Source organism: Nannobrachium achirus (assembly GCF_963921795.1).
Source record: "Nannobrachium achirus genome assembly, chromosome: 6".
NCBI classification, from domain to species: Eukaryota; Metazoa; Chordata; class Actinopteri; order Myctophiformes; family Myctophidae; genus Nannobrachium; species Nannobrachium achirus.
The window spans coordinates 55,092,155-55,116,200 of record NC_137815.1 but is presented as its reverse complement, the minus strand read 5'-3'; the positions used below and the strand labels follow the sequence as shown (position 1 = coordinate 55,116,200).

The 24,046-nt window shown below is 43.9% G+C and overlaps 1 protein-coding gene across 1 annotated transcript in view; it reads left to right on the top strand.

Moving 5' to 3' along the window:
* magi3b (membrane associated guanylate kinase, WW and PDZ domain containing 3b) overlaps positions 1 to 21,652 on the top strand; it is a gene marked incomplete at both ends in the record, with an annotated part of 266,704 nt that extends 245,052 nt beyond the window's left edge. Inside the window, 9 exons of the mRNA XM_080728681.1 lie at positions 1,144 to 1,238; positions 9,799 to 10,006; positions 12,270 to 12,452; positions 13,285 to 13,470; positions 14,158 to 14,260; positions 16,188 to 16,293; positions 17,681 to 17,818; positions 20,246 to 20,384; positions 21,600 to 21,652. Of these exons, the coding sequence (XP_080584807.1) occupies positions 1,144 to 1,238; positions 9,799 to 10,006; positions 12,270 to 12,452; positions 13,285 to 13,470; positions 14,158 to 14,260; positions 16,188 to 16,293; positions 17,681 to 17,818; positions 20,246 to 20,384; positions 21,600 to 21,652 (1,211 nt within the window). The remainder of the gene's footprint in view (positions 1 to 1,143; positions 1,239 to 9,798; positions 10,007 to 12,269; positions 12,453 to 13,284; positions 13,471 to 14,157; positions 14,261 to 16,187; positions 16,294 to 17,680; positions 17,819 to 20,245; positions 20,385 to 21,599) is intronic.
* Between the last annotated feature and the right edge of the window lie 2,394 nt (positions 21,653 to 24,046).

Below are 24,046 nucleotides of genomic sequence, written 5' to 3'. Positions count from 1 at the left end.
CGAGAAAAACAAAAAAATATCCATGAATTCAAGACTCCATGGGGTGAGTAGTCGATAGAAAAAAAGATTTCGTGGGGGGGGTGAAAATATCCCTTCAGATGTGAGTACATACAATAGGCACAGCCGGAGCAGGGGAGTCAACTCCAGTCAACTACCAGTGTTTGTTGAGCTCATCAGGCTTAAGTGATGTTAAAAGGAACAAGTGCTTGTGTTCGCATTTCTTCTTAACTGTCGAGAGTCTCATTTTTTTTTCGACCTACTTGTTATGTCTAGTGGGCATGGAGAGTTCAATTAACCTGGGCTTTCGCTGTGCACAATGAGTAAGCCTCCCAAGTTCAGGGCTTTTAGAACGGCGTAACCAAATGAGAAAGTTTGCTGAAGAAGGCTCCACTAGAGACACAGTTTGTGTAAGAGGGCATATAAATGGTGTTAAGTGGTCAGATGGATGGTCTGTGTGCATTTTATTTTAATGAACTATCAATGGATTGTGTTACGGCTTGGATCAATGGACCTAATATAGTATACTTTAAGTTCCTATTCATTGGTAAATGGCATCACAATGAAAATAAATGTTCTCATATCTCAAAGTTTCGGATTTGTAAGTTTTTTCGTAAATTACAACATCATACAAGACTGTCGCACAAGACTAGTGAAAATTGAGGTCTACAAGCACACAACGCCTCACACCGTGAGGCATTGTGTGCTTGTAGATCGTCTATTTCCACTATTTTAAATCGTTTTTAAAATAACAAAAAAGGAAGGTTTTGGACATACAAGGTTTCCACCCGACAGCGACGATATATCTTTATTAACGTTATATTATCATTAAATGCGTACTGTTTTGCCAATTATTCAGGGCCCACCAATGGGCCCCGGCCCACAGGTTGGGAACCGCTGCAATTGATGGACTTGCTTCTAAAAGTAACTTCTTTGCCTTTTGTTGAACTTAGACTCATCCAGCAACTCGATCAGTCAGTGTGTGTAGTGCACTGCACCCCATCAATAATGTATTATTCATAGCAAGCCCACTCAGCAAAGCAGAAAAAAGTCAAATGGCCCCTTCACCTTTACAACACTCAACATGATGTTGAACTAATCAGTAAAATAAAGACAAATTGATGAAGCATGACTTCTACCCTACAGAGCCACACACCAAAGACATAGATGTGTTCCTGAAGAGAGACATCGAGACTGGCTTTGGGTTCCGGGTTCTGGGAGGAGAGGGACCTGAGCAGCCAGTAAGTACATGATATGATATGATATGATATGATATGATATGATATGATATGATATGTATTAAGGGAGCGCAGTCTACTACCGCGCTACCGAGGAGATGAACCCGTCGTTGGACTTGGTTGACGCGCCGTGGTATAATACTATGCTGTTCGCTGGTTGTGTGAATGTTCAACAGATAAGATGCAGGCAAGTTCTTCATGCAGATAAGTGTATTTATTACTTCACCGTGCCAAAAGCAAAACGTAGGCCCATTAGGCTCCATAGACAGATCAGGTAATCAAACATTTACTACAAACAACTCGCGCCACAACGTTTGATTCACAGCATAATTTGCGGTCAAAACCGTTCGCCTTTCCGGGTCAAAGCCTCCCAAAGGTGCCCGTGAACTTGACCCATTTATAAAGTACAGCGCCACCCCATGGTCACACCACTTCATTGCACATGTTTTTATTTCATCATTTCAGGCTCTTACAAACCGGCCCCTAATTGTTAAGGCGGGTAGAAATAACAATTCAAACCAATAAACAAAATAAAGAGCCAAAACATGTTTAGGATTCAAATACATTTAGACCTCTTGAACCAAGCACAGTTTTGTCACTGGCCTCTCAATGGTGCTGCTTTTAGTCTGCAATTTCACGGAACGTACCAGTCCGTGCCGGTCTGGAAAGACCTCCAAAACTCTGCCCAGTGGCCAGGACCCACGAGGAGCCGAAGAATCCATGATGACAACGATGTCTCCCGGTGTCAAGCTCCTTTTCTTCTGATTCCACTTTTGTCTCTCTTGTAGCAAGGGCAAGTACTCACGTACCCATCTTTTCCAGAAAAGATCTGCGAGATACTGTACTTGTCTCCATCGTCTTCTTACATACTGGTCATGTGTGTCAAACACTCCAGGTGGTAAAGCTGGTTTACCCTTCAAGAGGAGAAGATGGTTCGGCGTAAGTGGCTCCAGGTCATTGGGATCATCCGAGAGGGTAGTTATTGGACGGTCATTCAAAATGGCCTCCACTTCACAGAACACTGTATGAAGTCCATCATCGTCCAACGTCTGCTGACGTAGGACGGAACTGAGAACCCTTCTCACCAGGCGGATCAGCCGTTCCCAGACACCACCGTGATGTGACCCTGCTGGTGGATTAAAGCTCCAGACAACTCCAACCTGTGACAGCACTCCTTGAATCTTGTCCTGATTCAAAGCTGCCAGAGCCTCCCTCAGTTCTCTTTCTGTCCCAATGAAATTGGTACCATTATCGGACCGCAAATGTGCCACTTGTCCTCTCCTGCTGATAAAACGCCTCAAAGCGTTGATGCATGCGTCTGTGTCCAATGACACTGCTACCTCCAGATGGATGGCCCTGCTTGCCATACAGGTAAATATGACTCCGTACCTCTTACAGGTTGATCTTCCTTTCTTCACTTCGACTGGTCCAAAGTAATCTACCCCTGTGTTGGTAAAAGGTGGTAGGTCTGGAAGGATTCTGTCAGCTGGGAGATCTGCCATCTTTTGCTCCACTGCTCTGCCATTGTAGCGTTTGCAAAAGCTGCATTCAGCAATGATCTTCCTGACAGCTGCATGAGCGTTGGTGATCCAAAATCTCTTCCTCACTTTGGACAGTGTGTGAGTCCTTCCACCATGTCCCAGACTCTGGTGTACATGCTTGAGAATGAGCATAGAAACGTGCTGGTCCTTGGATAGAATGAGTGGATGCTTAGCCTCCTCTGGCATTGATCCTCTACTTAATCTTCCTCCAACCCTTAAGAGTCCGTCTTCCAACACTGGATCCAGCTGATATATGGGACTCTGTCGACTCACAGCTTCCTTTCCGGTTATTAAAGCAGCAATCTCCTCGCTGAATCTCTGTCGCTGACAGTAACGAATAATAGCGACCTCTGCTCCCTGCAGGTCATCCAGCGTCAAGGTACAGCTCCTAGATGTTGCTGTGAGCCTTTGACTTTCAGCCTGCTTTCTTAGACGGCTCCGCTCCAACAACATTACCTTCAGCCTGAGAAACCAGGCAGCTGCCGTCTTGAGCCTCTTCCAGTCTGAGTAGTAAGCAATGAGCTGATATGTCGGGCTAGACATGTCGCATACATTAATGGCATTTACCAATGCCTCCCTTTTGACCTCCTGGTCAGTAGCGTCCACTGAGATGTCCAACACAGTTTTGGGCCAATGCTCCTCTGGCTTCCAGAGAAATGCAGGACCTTCGAGCCACCTGCTGCCACTCAGGAAGTCTGAGACCTTCATTCCTCTTGACGCATCATCAGCTGGATTGTCTTTGGAACAGACATGTCTCCACTGTGAGGGTTTAGATGTTTCTCTGATGGTCGAGATTCTATTGGCCACAAATGTGTGGAAACGCCTGTCCTCATTGTTCAGATACTTCAACACTGAAGTACTGTCAGTCCAAAATACTGACTGCTCCAACTGGAACTTCAGCTCCGCCTTCAACATCAAGTCCACTTTGGCGGCAAGGACAGCAGCCGTTAGCTCCAACCGAGGAATAGTAACTGCTTTCAATGGCGTTACCCTGGCTTTGCCGAGTAGAAAGGTAACATGGATGTGGTTTTCCTGATTCAACATCCTGATGTACGATGCGGTTCCATATCCAGCTTCACTGGCATCGGCAAAGTGATGTAGTTGGGCATGTTTGACCTTGCCAAAGGCCACTGGCTTGATGCACCTACTTGCACGGAACGTAGCCAGCTGCTCCAACTCCTCCAACCACCCTTTCCATTGGTGTACGATGTCCTGTGGTAAGTCATCGTCCCACCCACATCTTCTTCTGCAGAGTTCCTGCTGCATTATTTTCGCACGCAACGTGACTGGCGCTAGGAAACCTAGTGGATCGTACACAGAGCTGGTGATGGACAGCATACCACGTCTGGTGCGAGACTGTTGTTTCAACTCCAACTTGAATCGGAAAGCATCGGTCTCCACACACCATAGTAGGCCCAGAGCTCTTTCCATTGGGAGTTTGTCTCTATCCAGATCCAACTCCTTTAGATCCTTGGCCCATTGCTCTATCATGATGGACTGTAAAACGCCACGACTGTTGCTGATCCACTTCTCCAGGATGAAGCCCCCCTTGCCACACAGAGTGATCAGATCAGCTATCATCTGAATAGCTTCTCCTTCAGTGGCTGCACTTTTTAAACAGTCGTCCACATAGAAGTTCTGCTTAACAGCTAGAACGACTTCAGATGAAAACTCAGATTGGTTATCATCAGCAGTTTTCCTCAGGGCGTAGCTTGCGCAACTAGGAGATGATGCAGCACCGAACAGGTGCACAGTCATCCTGTACTCCACAAGGTCCTTAGTGACATCTCCTTCAGGCCACCAGAGAAAGCGCAGAAAATCTCTATCTTCCTCAGCAACCTTCACCTGGTGGAACATGGCTTGAACATCACCCATGAATGCCACCGGTTCCTCTCTGAAGCGAGTGAGAACTCCAAGAAGTACGCTGGTAAGGTTAGGACCCTGCAGAAGCTCACTGTTCAGAGATGCTCCTTGAAATGTGGCCGCACAGTCAAACACCACGCGAAGGTTTCCTTTCCTCGGATGGTGAACACCGTGGTGCGGGATATACCACACTTTCCCCTTCTGACCCTGCAGCTGTTGCTGAGGTACTTGTTCTGCATAGTTGTTCCTTATGAGCTTGTTCATGTACGCTGCATACTCTTGGTGCAGGCTTTCGTTGTTGAGGAACTTTTTCCTCAAACCCTGGATCCTTTGCCTTGCCACTGAAACATTGTTGGGCAGACAGACCTCCTTCTTAAAGGGCAATTTCAAACAGTACCTCCCTTCCTTGAGCACTGCCGAACTTTCCGCAATATCCAGGAACCTCATGTCTTCTCTGGACATTTCCTCCGCCTTTACGGGTACTTCATTGAAATCATGATTGTACTGGTTTGCCAGCATTTCTTCCAGCCTACACACTGCAATCCTGTTCACTGAGGCAGAGGGAAACTCTGCCTCCACACCACCACTGTTTCCACTTAGTGGTCCATTGACGACCCAACCAAGCACTGTCCTTATGGCATACGGTCCATTACTGTGGCTGTTGCGGACCTCCCAGGGTTCCAATATCCTGGGCGCGTTGGTTCCTATTAGCAGGTCGACATTTGCCTTCAATTGTGGGATGTGTACACCGGACAAGTACGGCCACTTAGCCAGCTCCTCAGGTGTTACCATGTTTTCAGCAGTGACTGGCATCTTCTTCTGGGTAAGAACTTCTGGCAGAAGATAGAAATCATTGCTGTCCAGCTCCGCTACCTCCAACCCATTCAAAGTGTAAGCTGGAACAACAGCCTCCTGCCCCATGGTGCTCAGCAAGAAGTTAGTTTTTCTGCCTGTAAGGTTCAATCTCTGCATTAGCTGTTCTGAGCAGAACGTGGCTGAGCTACCGGGGTCCAGGAAGGCATATGTTTGAACGATGTTATCTCCTTTCGTTGCCTTCACGCTGACAGGGAGGATGGACAACACGCAACGGTCCTTACCGGCCCCTGTATGTCCACATGTTTCCTGTGAGACTGGCTTATTGTCGACTGATTCCTTGTGTTCTGTAGGTAGTGGTTGCCTTTTAGTGTGAAGTGCAGTTGGATGAGTCCGACCACAGACCTTGCATGTCAAACGCTCTTTGCACTCCCGGCTTATGTGACCGACACACAGGCAAGCGAAGCAAACTCCCATTTCCCTCAGAAGTTGTATTTTCTCTTTGTGTTCTCTTTCTTTGAACAGTTTACAGTCCTCCAATGCATGACTGCGCTCACAGCACAAGCATCCAGTTTTCCTAGCAGTTGCTGAATCTGATGTTGGTGATGTCAGCTCTTGACCTCCGTCAGGCAACTCCATTGATGTTACGGTGGTGGCAACAATGTTTCCCTTCAGTCTGTTGGCTGGATATGATTTAAATCTGGCACCAACCCCACCGGATGCTGGTTCTTGTATGTCACCAAACAGAGGATCGGAAAGGATACTGACACGTCGCTCCACAAACGTTACAATATCCCAAAAGTGGGCCCTTTCCTGTGTGTTTTCCATAATGCTATGAGCTGTGGACCTCCATTGCTCTCTCATTTTGTATGGCAGTTTTGATATGATAGCCCTCATATGGACCGGCATATCCAATTCCTGCATGTATTGCAGCTCCTCCATTGCATTACAGCAGCCACGCAGGAACAGCGAGTAGGCTTGGAGGGCATCCAAGTCTTCAGATTTTATGGAATGCCATGCCAAGGCCTTTTGCATGTATGCGTTTGCAATTTTGTATTGGTTTCCAAAATGTTCTTGTATAAGGCCCTTTGCCATTGCGTAGCCACGCTCCGGAGCCATATGCTGGCAGCTACGAACCAACTCCCGTGGCTGTCCTCTTGTAAACTGTTCCAAATAGTACAAAGCATCCGCTTCTGTTGCCTTTTCCTCCACGCCTTGTTCAAAGGCCTTAATGAATGCCCTATATTGTAGAGGGTCACCTGTGAATATCGGAATCTCCCTTGGTGGTAGAGACCTCAACTGTTGCTGATGTACCAGAGCAGCAGTGATTTCGTTTTGTTTCTCCATGATGGAAAGTAGGGTTATGGATTCATTTTGATTGAGTTGGACCTTTGCAGATGGTTTCTCAGGTGGTGGTGCTTCCATTTTGTTTGTCTGTTGTTCCTTTTGGGTATGGTTAGATGGATGATTGAAGGATGGTTTATGGTCACATGCCTTTGATTTCACATTTATTGGTTTCATTGTTGGGATTGACGGTGGTGTTAATTTATTTTGGTGGCTTAAATTTCCAGGTTTATATGGTTTTGCCATTGGATTTAATGCATTGACATTGATGCCCTTTTTCCTCTTTTCCCTTTCCAAATATGAGTTCATTGCATTTGAAGGTGCTTTGGGTGTACTTTTATTCTCAGAGTGTAACACATTGATCTTTGCAGCCGTTGCAGCCAACTCTGCGTCCAACTCCAGTTGCTCTCTTTTCCTCCTGAGAATTTGCTCCTGTTCCTCCAAAGCATGTTTTTCCTTTAGAACTGTTGCACGGGCAATGAGTGCTGCTCTCTCCGCTTCAGCAATTCTCATTGCGGAGGCCATACTTGACCTGCCACTTTTCCAACTTGCCTTGGAGTGGTTACTGGCAACATTGGAAATGCTGTCGTTTGGAGCAATACAGTCATCAATTAAATTGACACCACCTGTACCATCATTTTCATTAATTGCAACTGTACCACCAATATTATTGCCTTCATTTGGACCACCACACGGAATTCCACCATTGATTTCATTTTCCTTTGTATCATTGCCATCATCATCATCATCATCATCATCATCATCATCATCATCATCATCATCATCATCATCATCACCACCACCACCACCATCATCATCATCATCATCATCATCATTTTGTGAAACCCACAAATCTGCATTTGACATACAATCATTGTTTGATAACATTTTTGCTTTAAACCATATGTCTTGTTTTTCCTTTTCATCACATGGCATAAACCCCAACATATTATCATGCATGCTTTTTGCCTCGTTGCACACCTGAACCAGCTCGGTAAGAGCGTTTAGTACCTTGTTTTTCTCATTATTTTTCATGAACCCTTGAATGGAATCCCTTATTTTGGCTGCCATATTCAGCCTAGCCTTTCTTCCAGCTTGCAACCTGTCATATTTATCGGAAAGCCCCTTTGCCGTCATTTTACCCACCCGCTTTTCAGATAGAATTGGAACCTTGTCCGTGACGTCACCAATAGACGCAGAGCGCACGGAGCGCACACGGGTATCCATGGCTACCTCGGACGCCGCTCGGCGCGCATCCATAATAAATAGTCAGTGAGCAAATGAGAACAGTTCGCGCGACGCAACAAAGTCAGTGGGAGAACACAAAGTCAGTGGGAGAACACAAAGTCAGTGGGAAGCCGTTAAAAGTCACACGAAACGATAAAAGTCAGTTCTCCTCTTCAGCAACCATGGAATTACGCTCACCCCCAGTTTAATGTGCGCGCACAATATGAATGGCCATTTTACCAGTATGCATACCTCGGTGCAGCCGTTGGGCGCCGTGCGGTGATGACGTAGCCGTCCAGTGCGTTCCACAGCCGTCCTCCGGATCTCCGCCGCTCCTCCGTTCACCGCGGATGGCTGGCGACGTTCCCGTTCTCCCGACGCAGCAACAAACACAGTGGAATCCTCTTCAATCCCTGGCAACAGCAGCTCCCTCCGTTCGTCCTGTTGCCGCCGCCTCCGCCACGTCCAAACGCAGCGCAGCTCCCGCAGCATACAAAGCCACAAAGGTCCAACTGGTGCTTCAGGTTTTGACTAATATTAAGGGAGCGCAGTCTACTACCGCGCTACCGAGGAGATGAACCCGTCGTTGGACTTGGTTGACGCGCCGTGGTATAATACTATGCTGTTCGCTGGTTGTGTGAATGTTCAACAGATAAGATGCAGGCAAGTTCTTCATGCAGATAAGTGTATTTATTACTTCACCGTGCCAAAAGCAAAACGTAGGCCCATTAGGCTCCATAGACAGATCAGGTAATCAAACATTTACTACAAACAACTCGCGCCACAACGTTTGATTCACAGCATAATTTGCGGTCAAAACCGTTCGGTCAAAGCCTCCCAAAGGTGCCCGTGAACTTGACCCATTTATAAAGTACAGCGCCACCCCATGGTCACACCACTTCATTGCACATGTTTTCATTTCATCATTTCAGGCTCTTACAATATGATTTGATGATATAGTACTTTATTGTCAGTTCACACAGAAATTTGTCTGGCGACACAGCAGCCATGTATGCGAAACATAATACAAACATTTGACACAAAGAGGAAAAAAAAGAAAAGGAAAAGAACAGGATTACAACAGCAGCACACGTATACTCTAAGCTTCGTGAACAACTATATTTTTTGCATCTGTAACGTTGAACTGTGATTCGATTTCCTGTTGTGTTATTGTGTTATTTTTCATTGCTTGTATTGTGTCTTATATGCTGTGATCAGGGCGTCCTTGAAAACAATGGGCTCCCCTGAATAAATAAAGGAAAAAGAAAGAAAGAAAGTGAACTACCCTCAACATTTCAGTTGCAATGTGCATGTTTTTGAGTATACTGTATAGTAGTCTATCATCTGCCGACAGTGTACATAGCCAAAAATAACACATTTTCATCCTTCTTTCACTTGAAAATCTGTTATTATCAGGGAGCTACACCCTCAGGCAACACTGCTGTATAGCAAAGTATAGATTACTATTTTAAACATTTTACTTATGACCTCAGTAATGGGTGGATAATGGAGATCACTATTCCTGAGTTGAACAGTAATTGAGAGAAGCTAGACCCTGACCTTTGCTTAGACCAGTGTCGCACACAGAAAATATTAGATCTACAAGCTGATAATGTAACGCTGCGACACATTGTCAGCTTGTAGATCTGGTATTTTCTGTATAGTATAACTCAGGCTTTCGAAATCGGATTGGGAGGAAGCAGTCGTGTCCTCAGAGAAAACATGGTTAAAAAGTGTTAATGTGGGAGACTCCCATTGTACTGACACTGTAGCAGAACGTCTTTCCTCAGGTGTACATCGGGGCCATTGTGCCCAACGGAGCTGCGGAAAAAGATGGTCGCCTGAGAGCGGGAGATGAGCTAATAGGGATCGATGGCGTGATGGTCAAAGGTCGCTCCCACAAGCAGGTGCTGGATTTGATGACCAATGCTGCCCGCAACGGCCAAGTCATGCTGACCGTACGGAGGAAGGTCATCTACAGAGGTGGGCAGCGATCAATATTTGGACACAAGCACTCAGATTTTAAGGCTGGCCATTATATCGTCACTGTCGGGCAGAAACCTTGTATGTCCAAGTTTCAAATTTGTACGTTTTTTCGTAAAGTAAAGCACTGCTTCATCATATAAGGCCATCACACAAAAGTAGTGAAAACAGCTGATCTACAAGCACACAACGCCTCGCGGTGCGAGGCGTTGTGTGCTTGCAGATCGGCTGTTTTCACTAGTTTAAATCATTTTAAAAATGATAAATACAAAACAAACGGTTTTGGACATACAAGGTTTCCACCCGACAACGACGATATACTTTAAGTCCAAATGTTGTCCCTCGTCTTTATCTGTTTCTTCTGTGCTCTGTGAGTGCGTAACTGGAAGTGGTGATTGCATTCACTCTCATTGTATGGTAGAACTCACTAAAATCACACTTTTAGCTCATGAATGAACACAAACAAATCAGATTCTGCCAATATGTTAAGAAATTAGTCCTGATGTGTAATTTTGGTCAAGGGAAATGGCTGTGTCATGTTATTACCCTTGTTGGACATTCTCCAGTGCCACAAGATTGTATAGATCACCAATACTTGGTGGGCAAAATAGCCGGGAGAAGATAAAGTACCAGGACGCAGTGGCGTCAGTTCAGAAAAAGCTAAGGTATGGCAACTTGACTGGTCTCTTGCACGCGCGAAGGCAAGACACCAGTCATGTTGCCATACCTTAGCAACAGGCTTGATACATTTATTTTAAGAAGTCAATTCTATTTTTTCCCCCGTTTCTACAGTTTCTTGGGCTGGATATGGCAGCCTGGAACGGTTGTTCAAGTGCAGCTAAACTTTGCATGTTAGTAAATGTGCCACAATTAACAATAATGAATTGCACCTGTGTAGCTGACCTGTGGAACCTGGGAATATACCATTCTGTCAAAATGGGGAGAATATAATTATAATACCTTGTTAACGTGACCATTTTGTTATTTTTTTTGTTATTTTACTGTAATTTAACAAAATGATAACCAAATAGATAGACAAAGAGACATTCATGGATTTATATTTAAAAGTAACTTTTATTTTCCCCCCGGGACCCAGGGTATGGCAGCTGCATACCCCTGCCATACCCAATTGACGCCCCTGCCAGGACGGTCAGGACCCTATTTTTAAATAAATGTTTATGCTTCGTTTATACTTGGTTGTGTGCGTGCTGCTAAAGCTGCACTGAAAATATCTGATTTACAAGCTTGGAGCTGGTCTTAACGGGAAAATAGCATTGCCCTGTGATCGTGCCAGACTACACCTACATGTTAAGCCCCACACAACCCCACTACCTAGACAACATGGCTGTGAGGCGTGAAATTAACTACTGCGTCGGGGGTAAGATAGGGATTGCGCTGTGTTGTGCTTGGCGCTAAGCTGCTTTGCAGCTGACAGGAAAATAGGGCCCTTGGACTTATATCAGGCTTTAATAGATATTGTATACAACACAAGGTTCTATCAAAGTTCACCACGTTAACCCTGGCATCCCTTCACTTTCCTATCTATAAAAAAAGAGAGAAAACAGCCATCTACAAGCTGTGAACTTGAAGATCAGTTTTGTCTTGTAGTGGATTGTTTTCTATTGCAGCAAGTTTATTTTTTTAGACTATGTACCAGTATTCCTGTTCAGGTGTGTCTTTCCTTGCCATATGTGTCTTCTATTTACACAGTATATTAGTTTTTATTTTATATATATTTTGCCATTGTTTTTAATGGGGTGGCAGTGACTCAGGGGTAGAGTGGCCGGTAAAGCTGGGAACTCTGGCTCCCCCAGAGTTAGTGTCGAAGTGTCCTTGAGTAAGACCCTGAACCACTAATTGCTCCCGAGGTGTAGGTTGGTGCCTTGCATGGTTTCCTCCGCCATCGGGGTATGAAATTTGTGTGTGAATGGGCGAATGTAATCGCATAAGCGCTTTGGATAAAAAGCACTATATAAATGGACCATTTACCATTTATGTACCATTTAATACTTTGCTTCTATGGTTCTGCTGGGCAAATACACCAAAGTAAAGCATCTCTCTGATATAGCCTCAAATTATTTTGCTAGTTCTTTGGACATTCATTATTGTACACACCAACAGCAGGTCTATGAGCCGACCCACACATAACATACAATACACACAAACACACACACACACACACACACACACACACACACACACACACACACACCTGCACACGTTTTCAGTCCTATCTGACTACATTGCACTCCTCCCCCATCAGACGCGACAGACGATGAGATTCTGAGCATGGCTCCAGCGCTGGTGAACGGGTCACCCAGGCTGCCTCGGATCCCCCTGCCCAGCGTTCTGGACCACGAGTCCTTTGACATCACCCTCCACCGCAAGGACACGGAGGGCTTCGGCTTCGTCATCCTCACCTCCAAGAGCAAACCTCCACTGGGAGGTGAGAGCTCCCACATCCATCATGTTCCGCTTGCTTTGCTCAAACTACAGTCCAGTTTATACTTTGCCCGTATGCCAATGTCCTGCTCTAAACATAGCCGATCTACAAGCTTGTACATCGCCTATTTTTGACGCTTGACATCGTAATACGACGGATTATATTCTGGTGTATATTCGATCATCTAATTTTGGGATACACACGCATATTTACCGTTATTCAAATATATCTATCTGTGGTCGGGTCAGCAGGTGGAAATTGAGCCCTGCAGAGCCGCACATTAAAATGCAGGCCCGTTTGCAGTACAGTACATTATAGTCAGACATGTCTCTTTATTTAAAAATGCTGTCAAGAGGTGATGCTACACTTAATTAATGGACAGGACTATTAAGTTGTACATAATTTAATAACTATAATGTAATTATTTGTGTCGTAACATGACTACATCATGCCATGCTAAGGTCTTTTATAGACAGATAATATTGATTTATATTGATCTGATATTGCAAGTGGGCCGCCCACTTGGCAAAACATTATGTTTTTATTGCTAATATAACTTGATATAAAAAAGTAATGTAAAAAGAAATGTAATCTTTTAAAACCTTAAAAAAAAGAGTTTTAATTGCGATACCGATAAATGGGAACTTAAAGTGTTAGTGCCACTGATCTAAGACGGAACCCAATCCATTGATTGATCATACAACACGTGTTAAGTGGTCAGATGGGTGGGCCAAGAACGTTTTGAGATTTCCAATGATTTCCTGATCCAGAACAGGTTGGGACCCGTTGGTCTGTACATTAACTGTAGGTGTCTCATGTGTTTTCACCGTTCCAGTCATTCCACATAAGATTGGTCGCATCATAGAGGGCAGTCCCACCGACCGCTGTGGCCTGCTGAACGTGGGAGACCGCATCTCCGCTGTCAACGGACGCTCCATCCTAGAGTTGTCTCACAACGACATCGTCCAGCTCATCAAGGAGGCTGGCACCGTTGTCACACTCACCGTGGTTCCTGAGGATGGTGTGTGCATAGTTTATATAATATATGCAGTTATATAACAGTTCAGCTGTGTTTTAACGACTTGGACCCTATAGCTTCACTATTCTGGGCGAACACTGGCTGAAAATGACTCGTCTACAAAATCGTAACTTGTCACATTGACAACACATAGTAAGTTATTATTAGATGGACTATTTTCGGCAAAGAGGTTTGGTGTGTAGAGGGAAACAAGAGCAGATCAAGTACAGAAACATGGTGAACTTTTACTTTATATATACAGGGTTTAAGATCACAATTGATAAAAATCTATTCTGCTTATAGAAACTGGAACAAAATTAAAACAAACAGTTGTTGTCAATTGTGAGAGTGGCATAAAAGGATAGTACATTATTAAGTCTAACTAAAATATATTTTTTTAACTGATCCTTTGTAGGCTAGTTAAAGGATAATGGATGATGAAATGAATTCTGTTGTCAGGCAGAAACCTTGCAGCTCCATATTTCAATGTTTAATGTGTTTTTCTTTTTGTAAATGAATGTCCTATTTCATCACACAGGGGGTGTCGCACAAAAGTAGTGAAAACAGCCGATCTCCAAGTTTGTAGATTGGCTATTTTCAGAGTGACGATATGCAGCATATTTAGCATATTTGAACATAACTCTTCATATGCCTGTTTCTTACACTGGAACCTCAAACCTTTCGTTTCAGAGTACAAGGGCCCACCCTCAGCACCGAGCTCAGCCAAACAGAGTCCAGCCCTTCAACACAGAGTCCTGAATCTGAATCAGAGGTCAGCGCTACAGGGCCAACAGTAATACATTTATGACGGCGTCTCATGCCGAAATACGCATATAATACAAGTTCACAACTTGTCGCTATCAGCTGTTGTAGACGCAATGCATCTTGATGTGAGCTTGTTGATCGGCAATGGCTCTGGACACGACTAACTAGAAATCAGGCTTAAAAATCTGCTTTCGCCAGGTCAAGAGCTTATTAACAGGGAACATTCGCCAAATATAGCAGATCTACAAGCTCAAAACCCAACACAACGTGTTTTGAGCTTGTAGATCGGCTATTTTTGGCAAAGATATTTGTTGTAGATGGGGGGGGGGGGGGGGGGGGGGATATGTCAGAGTACAATTGTAACTTAAGTCCATCACTTAAGTCCAGAGGGTTTTCAGTGGGTAAGGTCACTACTAACGGTTTAGTCTTTGAAAAACACATCAACCTTTGGGAATATTCTTTTAGATATATAGAACAGATTAGTTTTACATCTCTACAATCTTTACATCAAGAAATGCAGTACATAATATATCGTTGCTGTTGGGCAGAAACCTCATCATACAGTATATCCATATTCTTTATGTTTTCTTGTAAATGAATGCCCTTCTTCATCATAGAAGAGTGTCGCACAAAAGTAGTGAAAATAGCCGATCTACAAGCTCACAACACCTCACATTGCGAGGTGTTGTGTGCGTGTAGATCATCAATTTTCACTATTCTAAATCATTTTTTAAAATAATATTTAAAAAGTAACGTGTTTGACACCCAACAGTGGCGATACAATGTATACTGTGTACAAGCATTAAACACTGTTCAGAGGCACCTACAACCTTGTATACTTACTGAACATTAATTCCAACCTACATGAGGGAAAGTGCCCTTCCCGTTTTAAACATCCATCTCTTAATTACGTCTCATGTTTTTGCGTAATGACTTGATGATTAGGAACGCCCCGCCCCCCGGACCCTGGCGTGTCGTAAAGAGAAGTGCATTATTGAAGTTAACACACAAGACCTACAGTGGTGTGAAGTAACTAAGTACATTTACTTAAAGGGGAAGACCACCCATTTTCAATATTGAACTAGGTATGTCATTAATATAACTTAGAGGAGTTGTGTGGAAATAGAAAAAAAGTCCCCCCCCCCCCCCCCCCCCCCTCTGTGTTGCCTAGAACTGGAAGATTGATTTTGGGGTTTGTATTGTAAAGTACAACGGTGTGATGTCATCAAGTTGTACTTTACAATACAAACCCCAAAATCAATCCTCCAGTTCTAGGCAACACAGAAGGGGAGGAACTTTTTTTCTATTTCCATACTACTCCTCTAAGGTATATTAATGACATAGTTCAATATTGAAAATGGGTGGTTTTCCCCTACTGTATTTAAGTACAGTTTTGAGGTATTTGTACGGTACTTTTGTGGAATATTTCCAATTTTCAGTGCTTCTACTCCACTACAACAACTCAGAGGAAAATATTGTACTTTTACTCCACTACAATTATATGCAAATCTTACTAGTTACTTTGTACATTTTGATTTATTATTATTACAAAATTACATTAACCACTTCAGCACTGTATAGATTTCGGCCATTATGAAAAGATCTTTCATACATTTTGAACCTGTTAAAACTCATTCCCAGCCAAATATGATTTTATCATCTTTTTTAGGTAGTCCCAGTCAGCCAGATCCTCTTTCATCATCTTTTATCACATTCTGTTAACACCTGCGCAGAGGGATTAATTCAACAGGTACAGATATTTGACTGCACGTGATGGAATATGGTCAAAAAGATGATGAAAGATGATCTGGCTGGCTGGGAGTACCAGGAAATTAGAATTGGCTGGAATGAGTTAAGTGGGACATTTCCACATTACAGAATTGATACTTTTACATAAGTAAAAAACAAATGTAGTACTTTTTCCACCACTGAAGACCTCTCCTGTTTGGTTGCAGTTACAACCTGGACCTGGAGGACAGCCGGGAAGGAGTGGGCTGGAGCGACTACAAGACCCTGCCTCTCAACGAGCAGGGAACGCTGTGCGTCACGGGACCCCACCAGGCAAGCTAGTCACACACGGTGGTCCGCACTTTTTGTATGTAATCAAGCCTCTGGGGGGACAACACAAATGTTTATGACAGAAAGAACAAACAAGAAGAAACATATGGCAAACACTTGTATTTTGCGTGTGTGTGTGTGTGTGTGTGTGTGTGTGTGTGTGTGTGTGTGTGTGTGTGTGTGTGTGTGTGTGTGTGTGTGTGTGTGTGTGTGTGTGTGTGTGTGTGTGTGTGTGTGTGTGTGTGTGTGTGTGTGTGTGTGTGTGTGCGCGCGCGCGTGTGCGTGCGTGGGTTTTCGTCGGGTGGAAACCGTGTCCAAAACTGTGAAATGGAGGAAAAAAATAACATGTTTTCCAATATAGTTATTACATCACAAGCTCTCAGACACACACTTTCACTTTCAAAAATAGACAATCTCTAACTCGCATTGCAATGCAACACGTTTGTATCTTGTAGATGACATATTTTCACTCGTACACACTTATATGATGAAGTATGGCATTCATTTACAGAAAAAAAAAACAAAAAAATTGGAATGTGGAGGTACATGGTTTTTGCCCGACAATGATGATATGTACAGTAGACGTGTGTTATGTAGAGTGTCCTGTCCGTGTGTGTGTGTGTGTGTGTGGGGGGGTGTGTGTGGGGGTGTGTGGGGGTGTGTTTCTGTGCGTTTTGTTTGTACAGCATGCATGTCGTCACTGTCAGGCAGAACCCTTGTATCTCCAAGTTTCAAATGTTTTTTGGTATTTTAAAGCCCTACTTCATCATACAAAAGTGTCGCACAAAACTAGTGAAAATAGCAGCTCTACAAGCACGCGTTGTGTGCTTGTAGATCAGCTATTTTCACTTTTTCTAATCGTTTTTAAAATATTAACAACAACAAAGGAAGATTTTGGACATACAAGGCTTCCAAGTGACAACAACGATGTGTTGTTTGTGTGTGACTGGCTGACTGCACACTCACTAGGGATGGGACGATATAAAAATTTCATATCACGATGATTGTGAAATCGCGATTAACGATCCATTATCCTGGGGAGGAACATTTGTCAAAAAATAGCAGATCTACAAGGTCACAACGCGTCGCATGTGAGCTTTTAGATCGGCTATTTTTTGGCAAAGACATTTGATAGAGAGTGAAAAAAGACTGTATCAAGTACGTATATTATAAGTACCTTTTATCAATTATAGAGGGTTTAAGTGGTACCGGATATGCAGCTCGGCAAATAAAAGGTGAATTGATCCCAGTGCATGACGGAGGACGATATCACGATAAATGAAATCTCAATTATACGATTATCATGAGTGTTTTTATAACACGACAAACGATAATATCGCTTATCGTCCCATCCCTAACACTCAGCCATGTTTGTGCTTGGTCCACACAGGGCTGTATAACGGTGGAGTTGGAACGCGGGCCCAGGGGCTTTGGCTTCAGTCTGCGCGGCGGGACGGAGTACAACATGGGACTGTACATCCTGAGGCTGGCCGAGGACGGCCCTGCTCTGATCGATGGCAGGATTCATGTGTGTGCTTTTTATTTGTAAACAGTATAGTGCAAGGGTCTTCAACAGGGGTCCCGGACCCCAAATCTTTGTGTGATAGAAACTTTTTCCTCCTTTCTTATACTTGAACCCATAATCTGAGAACTTTGGCCAAAAGTAGCAGAGGCTATTTTCAATTAGTGTAGATGGGGGAAAAAGAGCTCACTAAGTACAGAGTGAAAGGTCAAGTTTATTAAGTATTGACGGTTCAAGTGGTTAAATATCTGAAAACACAAATTGACATGAATCCAAAATACACTGATGATTGTGCTGTCAAACAAAACTATCTGTTGTGGGGGTCCCTGCTTCATCTCTCTCTCGACTAAGGGGTCCTTGGCCTGAAAACGTTGAAGACCCCTGGTATAGTGTATTTTAACCACTTAAGCCCTAAAGTCAGTGGTTTTCAACCTTCTTCATATCAAGGTCCATTATTTATTGTGCATTTGAGCCACAGACCACCATTTGATGAGATTTAGCCTCTCAGACCCAAAGCTGAAGGATATTTTGTTGTCGTTGGATGAGATATTGTCCACAATTCCATGCTTCCGTGTATTGATGTGGTGCCATAGGAGAGAAAACTGGCCAACGTTGATTCTTCTACATTCTCTAATTGTGTGTAGACTAACCCTAACCCTTAATTAATTCATGTAGATGTTTAGCAATAATTGAACTCTTGAGAGCATAACATGATGGACCAAATGGTCCATTTGGTTTCATTTTACAGTCTCAAGGGTTAAAGATCTATAGGGGTCCATACCAACCGACTCTCCATCATTTAGCTGGGGACCACCTGGAACCCCCCCAAGGACCACTGGTTGAGAACCTCTGGTCTTAGTGAAAAGGATCTTGCAAGGAGTTGCAACTGTACTTTTTCACTCTACACCAAATATCTTAACCAATATTGCTAATCTGCAAGCTCACTTTGCGTCACAAGGCATTGCGAAGTGAGCTTGTAGATCTGTTATGTAATAATGGTGGGGTTCAAGTGGTTAAGAAAAATGGGCACAGTCCTGTCTGCTTTTTACACTGAATAGGAAGGATAGATCGTACAAAAGAGGAAGGAGCGCAGAAGAATAGCAACTTCCTCCGCATGTGTTATTTCTTCCCGGCCAAACTCCTCACTGTGAGGTGAAAAGAAGCGACTGGTGACTTCACGTGTATAAGAGGAAAAAAACACCCTCCCCAAGAGAAAACAGTAGGGTTTAGCAGTGGTAAGGATGATACATGTTGGGGGAATTGTCATAACGACTAAATTGGGAGCCACATTTTAAAAGAATTCAAAGAAATATAATAACATTTTCACTGCTTGTAAAAGATGGAGGTAAAAGGCTAAATCCTTTCTGGTACAACAATAACATTGCAGATGCCTCCAGCTCTCATTAGTGCTTCCAAATGGTGTTTACTTCTTATAAAAGTGATGGATGCAATTTAGCTGCGTTTAATGGAATGCTGAAAGTAAAGTGGAGATGAGTAGAAAATAAGGTCGTATCAGGAATCTCTGGGTACAGGTCTGCCTCTCCAAGGGTGGAACAGAGCTTAAGAGACTTACATTTTTATACTATTAATCCTTATTTATTCTGTCATATGCAATAATAGAGGCTCCCTCTAGGGTATGTCATGACTGAGTGCAGCCTGAAATGTAGATTGTTTGATTATGCATATTTGCATAAATGTGTGAGTGTTTGCACATTCTATCCCTGGCGTCCCCATCTTATACTTTATTGTGACCGTCAGGTCGCACGTTACTATGAAAACCTCCACCGGCTGTCTGTCAGTCCCTCCGTTAGTCAGTCCCTCCGTCAGTTGGTCCTTCCGTCTGTCTGTCACGTCACGCCACACTTTTGGCCCTACTCTTATCTCCGGCACCGTTGCCCCTATCCATGCCAAATTTTGCACACACACTCTTTCGCTGGCAAACCACAACCCTGATTTCTCACATGCCCCTCTTCTAGCGCCATCATGAGGTTGCTTTTTGCAGACAACATTAATGGACCTGACAGTTGCTTCTCTCCCGATTAGGGAGTCTTACTGGTTATTATATTTTTTTTTATGTCATACGTTTTTATGAATGTAAGTAAAAAGAAACAAGACAATCAAAAGCTCACAATGCAATCTTGTAGATCGGCTATTTGTGCTATTCCTCACATGACTGGCTACTGTATAGGGCTTGAGTGGGCTTTTGTGCACATAACCTGTGTGTGTAAATGGGGAAAAATGCATTAATTCTTTTGTGTGTGTGTGTGCGTGTGTGTGTGTGTGCGTGTCTGCATTTGTGCATTCATGCGTGTGTGTGTGCATGTGTGCATGCGTGCGTGCATGCAGGTATCTGTATGCCAGGCATGCGGTGTACTTTCACCGCCCTATGTGACTCTGGGTCTCTTATTGCTGTGCTTTGTGTGCTGCTGGCAGGTTGGAGATGAGATAGTGGAGATCAACGGAGAGCCGGCTCATGGCATCTCCCATACGAGGGCAATCGAGCTGATCCAGGCAGGGGGAAGCAAGGTGCTGCTACTGCTGAGACCTGGCGCAGGGCTGGCTCAAGACAACAGTAAGTCTAGTGGGAAAAAACTCACAGCTCGCCCGCTCGCTTGAAAATATACTGTAGGCTAGGTGTGAGTTAACCACCGAGAGTAGCATCCCTATTCTGGGAGAGAGCATTTGCCGATCTAGCAGATCTGACACGTGAACTTGTAGATTGATTTTCAGCTAGGCCTTATTGTCAAGTCAGGTCAAATCATCTTAATTTATATAGCACATTTAAAAACAACAGATTTTAAACAGCAATATATGGTATTTAATAAATACCCTTTTTTTTTGGCGGTTTTCAAATATTTTTGGACATGGATTCCATGAGCCATGATTCACCAGGAGCCTGGATGGCTTGGTTCCAGGTTTAAAATATTTTATATAAATATTTTCGGAAATCCCTATGGGAAAAAGGGAACGGTTTTCTATCTGTGGCAGCCACGCTACGCCCTATAGAGCCCATAGTCCACTAAAGCAAGAGTAGAGAATACAATGGAGTGTCCTGGGGAACCCCAGTTAGTACAGGTATATAGGGTTTATGTGGTTTAAGAGTTCTGTTTCAAAATGACGTATGCTTCATTGTGACACAGTTGGGTCCGACCTTGCATTGATTGGGTGAGAGGCATTGTAATGAGTTCCATCTCAATATGTCAGTGTCAGAAAAATGGCACTATCAGCACTCCAGATTCATCCACCTTTAGCCTGTAACCTACCTCGACATTTCTTTGTTTTTTAATCATAATTAGTACTGAATCTGTGGTATACCGGTAATCGCAATGATATACTTTTAGGAAGCTATACTATGATTATACCACTGTAGAGTATGTATATTATTGCTTAATTAAAAAACAAAACCAGCAACATAGTTATGTGTGTTAACAACATTTATTTCAGCTCACAGTTTAAGCAAAAATTGTACTTTTTAAGTGCCACGATAATTTTACATAGGCCTACAGGATCCCCAATATTTTTGTATTTTCTTTAGGCTGGCCAACTATGGAAATTAACAGTTTTATGGCGTTTTTCCCCCACTGGTCTTTTTGACTCCTTCTGACAATGTAAACAATTTCCTTTTGGGACTTTTAATCGTTAATAACTAATAGTTTGTGTTCATGACTCCATGATGTCATATGAATGGATGGAATCTATTGTGCTGCATTGTGTTTACAGGGTTTCTGTCTACCTCTAACCATGTGCTTCATGTTTGCCTTGTTTTCTCTTGCCCTCTGGGATGCAGGTAGTACAGCTTCCTCTACTGTGTGTTACTACACTAACGAGCACCAACATTAACATCTTCCCTGCTTTTACTGGCCTCTCCTTTTTTAACCTTGGTAACGGCTTCTTCTTCTCTTCTCTTCTTTTCACTCTGTTATAATGGTTATATCACAAATATCACCTAAACCAGGGACTGTCAAACATATTTTTATTCATTTCAAGGACCCCAATAACTCGTACAAGCGTACAAGAGCGTTTTTACGCTCTCAGAGTTACAGACCTGTAAGGGTCAATTTGGAACCACCTAAAGGAACGGTCCTTAATTTGAGAACCCCTGATCTATATAAATTATCTTTATGTTTTCCATTCAGAACTTTGGTGTGTTACAATTCATTTTTGCATGATGTCTGTGGCATTTCTCTGGGCATCCGCCACTGCCTCCTTGTGAACTTGTGTGTTTCCTCCCTTCAGGTCAACACGGTCGTAAAATCACTTCACCCACAAGCTTTTCCAGAGAGGTGTTTGTCTCTGACACGTCGCCCCTCTCCTCTCCATTGTCCTATGGGGGCTCTGTCTCCAGTACCTCCCCGTTGTCCAGCGAGGCCATGGAGAGCCCCGGCTGGAGCCCTTTGTCCCCGCGAGCCCTCAAGCCCCGCACCAGCAGGCTGTGGAGCGCCACGGAGAGGAGCAGGGAGCAGGCAGACCGGCAGGCAGGCAGGTTCTCTCCTAGCACCCCTGAGCTTATCACCTTCTTCAAGAGGATCAGGCCCGCAAAAGACTGCAAAGAGCCCGGCTGCCCAAAGAGAACGGGAGAGACCTTTTCCAAAGCCAAAGAGTGCTCCCTCAGTCCCAAAAAGACAGAGCACAAGACACAGGAAGCAGAGCATTGCAAGAACAGCGAGACTCAGTCACAGACAAAAACCCGCTCCCCAGGTCCCAGGACGTTGTCTCAAGCACGACAGGAAGACACTTCAACCCTGGAGCATGCGCGGCACCAACAAGGCCAACAGAGGAGATTAAAGAATGTTTCCAGCGAGGACAGCTTGGATCAAGGTTGGATCGATCAGAGAAGCGCCAAGAGGGGGGATTCTCAGTTGAAGCAGGGACTGGACAGGCGAGGGGAGCGGACCAGAGCTGCCCCTGAGCAAGGTCATTTTAAAAGGACTTTGGGGTCCCGACAGCGCAGGCCCAGTCTCCATACTGTCAAAGAAAGTGACAACGAAGCACAAAAAGACTCTGTGCAAAAGGAGAGTAGACCCAGAGAAGAAAGGAACGTAAGGAAAGAGGGTTCCAGTCACAGAGACACAAGGTCCCCCACTAAAGATTCAAGGAGCAGAAAAGATGCTGATGTTTCCTCACAAGAGGAAGCGGGAAGCACGGCTGTATTGGCCTACAACAAAGACCAGAGAAGCATGGAAGGCTCTGTGGCCTCTTCTTTAGACAGTGTTTCCAGAGGCCCTGGGAGCCCAAAGGGACCCATTATCCCTGGTCCTTGGAAAGTGCCCAGCTCAGCCAAAATACTCTCCGAGGCAGAGGTCCTACGTGACCCATTCTGACAGAGTACGGCATCACTCTCCACTTGAGCTGTGCAATGGAATACTGTGTAACTTCAGTGTTTGTTTGTTTGTTTGCTTATTTGTTTTTTGTTTTTTTTGGTGGGGGGACTTGTAGATTTAGCTGTTTTATTTAAAAAAATGTCCAGCCCTGCACTGCATCTTCAGCTTTGTGAAATGAAAGTGTCTCATACTCCACTGTCCCCTCTTGCCTTGTGTGCTGGTTCGGCAACTTTGACCTGGGCCTTATGCATGTGTGGCATGCTGTGGGGGGCCTTGCCAGACGGACGCTAGAAAATGTGAATATGTGCCAATTTGGGGACCACCTGTGGAATGAATAAATGCTAACCGCGCCTCAACCACATTGCAATGCAATTTTCCCATATGCAACAAAGCTGAAAGGCCCCCTAGCCTTTCAACTTTGGTATAAGCAAAGTGCAGCTGTGCGGCTGACATCAACATTTTTATTATTAAAGACTTGTATTATTATTAATATTATTATTGTTTTTACTCTATTATTGTGTCTTTTTTCCATATAACTGCATGCAGTTGGTCCTTATGTTCGCTTTAATGCAAGGGTCTTCAACAGGTGGTCCGAGACCCCTAGGGGGTCCTCAGAGTTACTACAGGGGGTCCTCCAAATCTTTGAGTGATAGAAACTTTTTTCTCCTTTTTTATATTAACCACTTGAACCCTTGCATCCATAATATATTCTGAGAATATAAAAATAGCAGATCGGCTATTTTCAGCAAAGAGGATTGATGTAGAGGGGAAAAAGAGCAGATTAAGTACTGAGTGAAAGGTCAAGTTTATTAAGTATTGACGGTTCAAGTGGTTAAATATCTGAAACAAATTGACATGAATCCAAATTACACTGATGATTGTGCTGTCAAACAATGAAACTGTATGGAATCTA